This window comes from Cyprinodon variegatus, unplaced genomic scaffold (genome assembly GCF_000732505.1).
Source record: "Cyprinodon variegatus isolate N-32 unplaced genomic scaffold, C_variegatus-1.0 Scaffold930, whole genome shotgun sequence".
Taxonomy (NCBI): Eukaryota; Metazoa; Chordata; class Actinopteri; order Cyprinodontiformes; family Cyprinodontidae; genus Cyprinodon; species Cyprinodon variegatus.
The window spans coordinates 295,141-304,855 of record NW_015151383.1 but is presented as its reverse complement, the minus strand read 5'-3'; the positions used below and the strand labels follow the sequence as shown (position 1 = coordinate 304,855).

The window sequence follows — 9,715 nt, the reverse complement described above, 5'->3', positions numbered from 1 at the left end:
CTATTGCATACAGGCCCCTGTTGATCAGAGCAAAATCTACAGTACAGTGAAGAAGGTGAGGGTGTGAACTGAGGGGGCCATGAAGGCACTCGAAGTCTAATTTGAATCCTCTGACTGGAACATGTTCAAAGGAGTGTGCAGGTCAGCTGGCTGTGTCCTTAAAAAACATTTTTAACACCCTTGCTGCACTAAACCAAAGTGACATCAAAATAACAATAAGTCTAAGTCATATAAGCAAATATAGGTTACTTTCAGAGAAAACTACCCTGTTTACTTATCCTGCTATTTGCATTTGTCTAATTTGTGCAGATTTACGATTTAATGCTTTAGCAATAAAAAAAAAGCCATAGTAAAGAAATAATGAATAAAAGACTTGTAATGACACTCAAAATGCTGTTTCTATTTAACACCATCTATCAGTATCCTTCCAGCATGGAGCATTTCTAAGTCAATTACTTCAGTTTCCATTCTTGTGGGAATTATCTATTCTGGGAGAAAGAAAAATCTGTACTGAGTTCAAAAGCTGCACTTGACTCTAATGACAACCAGGTTGATACAATATATTATACAGCTTCACAGATAAAGATTTTATTATTATTATTATTATTATTATTATTATTATTATTATTATTATTATTATTATTATTATTATTATTATTATTATTATTATTATTATCATTATATATCATACTGTAAGCAGTTTGAGGAAGACTGATCTGGTTAAGAAGTCCAAAACTATTCATTTTGTATCTCAATTTTTTGTTGTTGTTCTCATTGAATTGTTTAAAGTCAGTGAGCCGTTCCTCTCTACAGTCAGAGGTTTTTGTACGACGGCTCAATGAGTTTGTATCACTGTGGTACACGTTTGGTGGAGGAACCAGTCTGGAATTTGGAAGTAAGTAAAATTTTATGCTTTAATTTTTCAAAGAACCTTTTTGTTCTTTTTCTTTTCTTTTTTTTTACCCCATGTATGAAAGGTTAAATGACACTTATTTTTTATTGTATAGATAAACATTGCAGGGGAATACAGAGTAGAGTACATATTGAGATTTCATTATGTAAAAAAAATGGTCAAATATAATTAAATTTGTGATCATCTCTATGTAGAAAAAGTTGCTTTCTCTTTTCATTGTTCAATTTTAGCTCCTAGATTTTAGTTTAGTCAAACTGAGTCAGAGAGCCGTGTCTCTCTACAGTCAGAGGTTTTTGTACGACGGCTCAATGAGTTTGTATCACTGTGGTACACGTTTGGTGGAGGAACCANATCTCTATGTAGAAAAAGTTGCTTTCTCTTTTTCATTGTTCAATTTTAGCTCCTAGATTTTAGTTTAGTCAAACTGAGTCAGAGAGCCGTGTCTCTCTACAGTCAGAGGTTTTTGTACGACGGCTCAATGAGTTTGTATCACTGTGGTACACGTTTGGTGGAGGAACCACACTGGATATTGGAGGTAAGTAAAATATCAAACGACTATTTTAGAGATTTGGTTCTAATGATTATAAGCTGCTTCACAGATTCAAACTGAAAAAAATATATAACTTTTTTTTTTTTTTTTGCAAAGACAGCTGTTGGAAGCTAAAGTTATTTTATAGTCAAAATCCAAAATTACCCTGGGGATAATTAGTTAGCATTAATCTGAACACAAAATTGTGTTTGGCTTGATACAGTAGTAGTTAGTTTAATCTGTGTTTGTAGGTTTAATTTACTCAAAGAAAGCGTGTCTCTACATGTAGAGGTTTTTGTATAATGCTCACTGTGTTTCTATTACTATGTTTGACTTTTGCTAGAGGAATTAGAATGGATATTTGAAGTACCTTCACACTTAATGCCAAGTTCTAAAATACTGTGTTATCTTTGAAATTTTTTTTTTTCAATTTTTTAGCAGACAGAATAAAATATTTACATTTTTTTTCTTTCTCTCAACAAACAAACAAATTGAAACGGAATTGAAATAACTTGTTTCAGTAGAAATAATTTGTAATGTAAAATGCAAACATTTTGTAATGCAAAATGTTGTTTCTAAAATAATCGTCAGATTTTGGTAAATTGTTATTTATGTGTTAANTATATATATATATATATAATATATCATCAACCATTTGTAATCTATCATAATTTGTCTTAATTGCTACTGTGTATTTTTCAGGTTTTCCAGGTTCATCAGGAGATACAATCCTGACTCAGATTCCTGAATCTTAGTCTATTGTTCCAGAACATACTGTCTCCATCAGATGTAAACCAGTTCAGCACCAGTCCAGGTTGAATTAATCTGACTTTAGTGGCATTAATTCTCAACAAAGGTCCCTTTTCTGCATCCTACTACACTGAAACGGCAAGAAAAACAACATCCACGGCGGGAGATAATGCAGAGAGCAGTTTTTATTTTCAATCTTCTTCAAAAGATTGTGTTGTTAATGCAGTGGCTTTGGTTGGGAATGAAATGAAAGACTGCATGTGTGCTCCAGCAATAACATTTTTACTTCTGTAAACACAGAGCATGCTTACCTTTTATGTCATCATGTCCTCTACTGTGCATACAGGACACATAAGATGTGTGAATGCAGCTCATACAGGAGATCACACACAGGTCCCGTATATTTGGAAATATAACGCAAAATAATCTAATTTAAAAAAAATCTGAATTGTGCACTAATGCCTGAGTGTGAATGTTGCCAAAGACGTGAGGTTGACGTAAAAGAAAAAATCTAAAGATTATGTAACTTCTGTTTGTCTGTGTGTAGTGATCTGTGTCAGAGTATGTGTGACACTCAGCTGGAGTTTCTGCTCAGTTTGATTGAGGGAGGTTTTTGTACGACTGTTTTTCACTGTGTGAACACATACTGACTGTTGATGACATGAAAACTCTGACAGTAGTAAACAGCAGCATCTTCAGCCTGAACTCCACTGATGGTCAGAGTGAAGTCAGAGTTTGATCCACTGCCTGTAAAACGACTTGGAGTCGATGAGTCTCTAGAGCTAGCAGCATGAATGAGGCGCTTGGGAGTTTGTCCATCTTTCTGTTGGTACCAGGCTAAATAGCTAGAGCTATACACATTCTGACTGGTCCTACAGCTGATGGTAACAGTTCCTCCCAGATCAGCTCTCACTGCTAAAGGCTGATTCACTGTGACCTGACCTCTGGACTCTGAGGACACAGAGACAAAAACATAAAGCAGCTTCATGGTTTGTTGGCTTCATTTCAGAGGGACAGATGTTCATAGAGGAGAGGAGTTTGATTCTCTGGACTTTACCTGTGAAGCAGCAGCAGAGGAGAGTCCAGATGAGGACGCAGATCAAAGTCATGTTTTTGATGAGGAGGATTTCTGTGTCTTCTGTTGTCATGAAGGACAGCTGTCAATCATCCAGTGTTCAACTCTCAGGACTATAAACTCTCCCAGAGCGCTGGAGCATGGAGCTGCTGATGCAAAGTGGCTCTATGGAAATATCCTGAGTCCAACACTCAACTTCACTTTACTTCACTTAACAAAGTGCTTAGTTAGGTTTTGTGCCTGTACGTTTTATTCCTCTCTTTTTCTTTACAAGGGTTAATAGTCGAAAATATCTAACTCTTTACAATGACACAAATCAACATTTTTTGTTTTACTTTAAAATGAAAGTTACCATGTAGTTTTGACTTTTTCCCATTCCATAAACTACAACCTTATTTAAACAGCACTTTAAAACAACCAAGATGAACAAACTTTTGCCGAGAACAAGTGTCAGATGATATTTAAAATGTATGATCAAATAAAACACTAACAAGCGCAAATACACAAATTCAAATATTTAAAATAAACAACCTTTCAGGACATGTAGACGGCTTTGATAAATAGGTGTTTTATTTATTTATTTATCATAATTTTATTTATTGCTTTATTTGTCACAGCATTGCGAGGATCATGTTCTTTGGTTTCTCTAGTTAACACAATACAGCCTGACCTACTTAGTGAGAAACTCCAGAAGACTCAGTTGGAGGCATCAACAATCGCCTGGATCAATTAGTACCTGACACACTGACCAGAGTTTGTTACACTGAAGGCTCAACTGTCTAATTATGTCAGCAGTATAGGAGCACCACAGGGAACAGCCCTCGCACCATTCCTTTTTACTCTGTACTCTTACTTCCTGTATCAGACAGAGTCCTGTTATCTACAGAAATACTCAGATGACTCTGCAGTCATTAATGAGTCAAAGATGCACAAGAAGCTAATTACAGGGAGCAAGTGAACCAGTTTGTGACCTAGTGTGGAAACAACCACCTGATCCTCAATGTCCACAAAACAAAGGAGTAGACTTTAGATTTCAGAAGAAACAGGAAGAAGTTGAATCTTGTTCACATCAAGGGAGAAGAAGTGGAGATTGTGTCATGGTTTTGGTTATATTGTGCTTTACTTTGCTCTATGTTCCCTAGTGTTATTGGTTTAATTCCTATTTTGTTGTAATTTCTAGATTTATGTTAGTTCTCATGTTTTTCTGTTGTCCTCTGTTGCCCTCTTGCGTGTGTTCCTTTCCCCTTGGATCCCTCGTTGTCTCCTCTCACACCTGCTCCTTGTCAGCTCGTTAGCCCTGCCTTTGTCTCTGTCAGCTATATATTCTCTCCCTCTGCTGTCACTCTTTGTTGGTTCCTTGTTGTTGCTGGTCCTGTCGTCGTTGTTGTCCTCTTACCTCGTCTCTCCCTGGCTCCTTGTGCATGTTTCCCTTGATGTCCCTTGATGTCTCCGTGGTTCTGGTCTGAATTACATTTTAGTTGGATTTTTGGATTTTGCCTCTGTTATTAGTGTTTTTTCAGTAAAACTACAAGAATTCACCTCAGCCTCTCTGCCTCTGCATTTTGGGTCCTCTTAACTACGATGTGACAGATTGTTGAGGAGTATAAATATCTTAGTTTTCACTGGAAAACAAAGTCAACTAGAGACACAACTTTGAAGCTGTGTACAAGAGCACACAGAGCAGACTGTACTCCCTTATGAAACTTTGGTCATTTGGTGTTTGCAACAATATTTTACATATCTTCTATCAGTCTGTTTTGGAGAATGTGGTCTCTCCTCCATCATCTGCTGGAGTAACAGTATCAGACCATATGACTTAAAATAGTATAACAAGCTAATTAAGAAGGCTTTAGGATTAATAAAGTATTTTTGAATTGAATTAAGAGTATTAACCCCTTAAGGGTTAAGGTTCTGGGTTTGATTCTGGCCGAGGGTCTTTCTGCATGGAGTTAGCATGTTCTCCCTGTATGTGCATAAGTTCTCTTTGGCTTCTTCCCACAGTCCAAAAACATAACTGTTAGGTTAATTGGCTTTTCTAAATTCTCCTTAGCCGTGAGTGTCTGCGTGAATGGTTGTTTGTCTCTGTTTTGCACAGCGATAGACTGGCGACCTGTTCATGGCATACCCCACCTCTCGCCCATAGACAGCTGGAGATAGGCACCAGCACCCCTCGCCATCCCAGCAGGGATAAGCGTGACGGATGGATGGATGGATGGATGGATGGATGGATGGATGGATGGATGGATGGATGGATGGATGGATGGATGGAACCCCTTAAGCACAAAACAGGGATGCTCAATTTTTGCCTTCTGTAAAATTGCTATTAGGTTTTTATAAACTTTGTTTCTTTGATAGGCATGGTTTCAAGAAAATTTCTGAACAACAAGCAGAACAAACAAGGAACAGACACATGAAATAAAAAAAAAATAAAGTATGTACTGTATTACGTCAAAGGAGCCATGGGTGTTGAAACAGACAGGGTTCAAAGTTTGGGAGGGTTACAGCTGTTAGGTTCTGTACTGCTGTGAGTGAGTGTGTGTAGCCGTGGTGCTTAATTTCCAGGCTGATTTTATCCAGCTGGTACTGGTTAAGGACCTCTGCAGAGTTAAGGTTCCCTGAGACGACAGACGGTCAATGCTCTCCAAGTGGTAAAAAGCCTTAGTGCTGTCTCAGAGTTAAGTTTAGTCCCATCCTGTCCAGTTCTTGATTCCTTGGATTTCCTAACGGTGTTTCCTAACACCAACCTTCTCATCAAGTACTGTATCCAGATCGTGTCTGCCTGATGCCTGCATTTCTGCCTCTGGATTGCTAGATCAGCTGCCAGCTTCTGCTCTATGTGTATCAAGCTTTTGACTTTTAACTGTATCAAATTTCTATCTGCCTAGATAGTTTGCCATTGTTAGCATCACTGATGTATATGTTTAAGGCATATTTGAAGACTGTTCTCCCTCATTTTAAAGGAATAGTACACCCAAAACATGATTAGCCTTCATTTTCTACTCACCCCCAAGCTGAACAACACTCTGGAGTACTTTTTTGATATCTCAAATGCATCTGGAGATCTGGGAGGCTTCTTGCTGTCTGCTGACATTCAAANCTGAATACTTTCCGTTCTCTAACCCGATTGGTGTCTCCCAGGTAATACCCGTCCCACCGTGACAGTGCTGCCCCCCTCCAGTGAGGATCTGCAGCAGGGGAAGGCCACCCTCGTGTGTTTGGCCAACAAGGGCTTCCCCTCAGACTGGAGTCTGTCCTGGAAGCTGGAGGGCCACATTAACACCTTCACCTGGGAGGAGGAAAAGAGCCAAGTAGTGCTGCAGAAGGACGGCCTCTACAGTTGGAGCAAAACCTTGAGGCTCCCTGCACACCAGTGGAGGAAGTTGGGCTCTGTGACCTGTGAGGCCACCCAGGGCTCCCAGACTGCAGTCACAGAGACACTGAGGAGAGACCAGTGTTCCCAGTACTGAGTTTGAATTGTTCTTGTTTTTGTTCTTAAACTGTCATTTTCTTATCTGTTCTTTAAGATTTACTCATAACTTTCCTTAATATCAAATACCTTGCTGCAAAGTTGAGTGTTTCAAAATATGTTCTGATTTGATTTAATTATTTTAAGCAGAATTCTTTTAGCAGAATGTTTCATAGAATACTTTCAATAAAGACTTTCTGAAAGGATTTTGGATGATTGTGTGATTTAAACAAGGTTTGAGATCCACTCTTCATTTGATACTGATTTCTGCTTTGCAAAATCAATGAAATAAAAACATCATGGTCTTACTTTTGTTTTTTTTTGTTTCATCCATATATTCCATCTCTAAACAGTAAGGGAGTAATCTATGTAGATCAGAAACATAATCATCAGCACAGAATGATTGATCAAAAAATTGTGTTTTTCTTTATTACTTTAAGTAAACATAAAGCTGATTAAAAATAGAAACTGACAAGGCAAGACTGATGTTCATCCTAAAGGGATGTAACATAAGACACTTCATCTACTCATTCACTCTGTAACTTTGTATTCTCTTAATTTAATTAACATTAACATGAGAATTTAGTTGAATTTCTTTCTCTGGACGAAGATATAACCTTTAAAATATTTATGTCATTGTTTCATTTTTCCTGAATTGTCATGTCAGAATAATTTGAAGCTATGAATGTCTTGATTTAATACATTTATATACATAGAGGAAAATGGAGTGTAGACTTTAAACAGCTTCGTAAATATGTGCTAATGGTCTCTCATTCTTATTGTTCCACAGATTTAAGCTTTTAATCTGTCATAAACTCTATTAACCAATATTTTCAGTCTTGGTTCTGATGTCCATCAGTGGTATGAATGTGTGATCTTCTTCATGTTAGGTCAGAGCCTTATTTTCTTTTCTTTCTTTCTGTGCTATATAGTTTTGTTTCTTTCTTGCTACAGCTTCGCCTTTGTAAATATGTATTTTATAGAAGAGGTATCCTGAAACTCGGTCCTCAAGGCTCCCTGTCCTTCAGGTTTTAGAGGTTTCTCTGCTTCAGCACAGCTGGTTATAATGATTGCAGTAAACCAAAAGCCTGTTAATCAGCTTTTAATTAAAATCAGCTGTGCTGGAGCAAGGAAACCTCTAAAACCTGCAGGACAGGGGGCCTTGAGGACCGAGTTTTGGGATGCCTGATATAGAAGATAACGTTCACAGATTTGTCACATTGACGTGCTTCTTTGTATTACAGATTTATGTCAGACGACTTCATTCGTAAAATTGCATGTGCAAACTCTATAACAGAAACCATAGCACTGAGTATTGTGTGTATTGAAGAAAGTATATCCATCGCAAATTTTGGAAGGACTCACTTTGGATTTATGAAGACTGCTAAATGGGAGAGTTGGAGGCTACCATCATATGCTGTTCATGACGTGGCTTATATTTGTGTCAGCACACATAATTTAGACAGTGGGTGTAAATAATTTTATATATTTGGATTTAATATGTAATAATTTTCATTTTGTAAACAAAATGTTACTCTTAAGCTGAATTCATAAGGACATTTTTTTCAGCTCAGAAACAAGGTTCTGATGATTAAACAGAAGAAGATGGATGGGTGGACCTAGTATGTTTGAAATGACAGGATTACAATGAATTAGTTTGATTCTTTAGTTGAATTAAAAAATCTTGCTTTTTGAATAATACAAAACTTGCCCATATTATAATAAAACAGTGTCACAATTTAATTTCTAAGAATGTTTTTGTCACATGCAAATAGAAGCCATGTGCCTTTTTTCAATTAATTGATTTATTAAGTGTGTATCAAACAAATGTTTTAATCTTTTGTAAATCACATAATTTTTAACATCAAAGCTAATTGGCATTTTTTTCTAATTGTTGCATACAGCCATATCTTTATGTAGAGTCAAATAGAGGAGCGAAACAAGAAAAGAGAAAAACAAGAAAAGCAATCTCTGCATGCATGTGAAGAAAACAAAGCAGATGATCATGGCCTTCATGATAGGAGATCATATCTACTGCTCCCACTTCATCATGGGAGAATCAGTTATTTGGTGATTTACAGCAATAAAACATTTGGGTCCAGATCTCCAGTGTCATGAAGTAGAAGGTCCACTGATGCCTCTACCTCCTATGATGCCTAAAGCAGGCTGGTGTTGCACCAGCAATAACCACAACTTTTTACAGGTGTGTTTTGGAGAACATACTGACCTGCCCCATTACCACTTACTGGTATGGGAATTCCTTGGATGTGGCTAAGAGGAATCTGAAGAGTGTTGGCTGAACAGCAATGCAAACTGCCGCCCATCTGATGAAGCAGCAGAGTCAGCTACATTATTTGGTGAATGTACCCATCCAGGATAATGATCTTTCATTGTTCTTCCATTAGAGAAGAGACTCGAAAGCATCAAAGTAACAACAAGCTGAAGGTTGGCTTTCTTTGAGAAGTTATAAGAATCATGATCCCTAAACTTCAGCTCTGTTGCCACAGCCCTCCCACCACTTCATATAAGCACTTATTTAAGTAACCTCAGTTTAAACTTTAGATCCATGTTCAGCCAGTGGAGCAGAGTGAGTGACTCCTACTCATAATGGAGCCTTTTAAAAAAGCTTCTACCTTTTGAAGCTTAATTTTAACTTTCTGTATGCCATAGTTTACCTGCAACAAAAAGAAAAAAGAAACATTGCTAATTGCTGCAGGTTAACATGAAAATAAACCAGCATGTGCATTATATTTGCACGTGTTCAGGCCAAAAGGCCGGTTGTAGTAGGTGTGCTTTTCTTCAGTGAACTGTGTCATTGTCTACTGAAACTTCCAGCTGTAGTTTCAATCTGAATGACGGAGGTTTTTGTATGACTGTTTTTCACTGTGTGAATGAATATATGCCACTGTTGTAGAATTCACCCATACAGTAATAAACTGCAGCATCTTCAGCCTGAACTGAACTGATGGTCATAGTGAAGTC

General features: G+C 37.4%; 1 gene segment (V, D, J or C); it reads left to right on the top strand.

The window, feature by feature from the left end:
- Window positions 1–6,734, top strand: part of LOC107100019 — an 8,528-nt gene extending 1,794 nt beyond the window's left edge. Inside the window, 2 exon segments of the V gene segment in view lie at window positions 1,428–1,448; window positions 6,406–6,734. Coding sequence covers window positions 1,428–1,448; window positions 6,406–6,734 — 350 coding nt within the window.
- The last annotated feature ends 2,981 nt before the right edge of the window (window positions 6,735–9,715 follow it).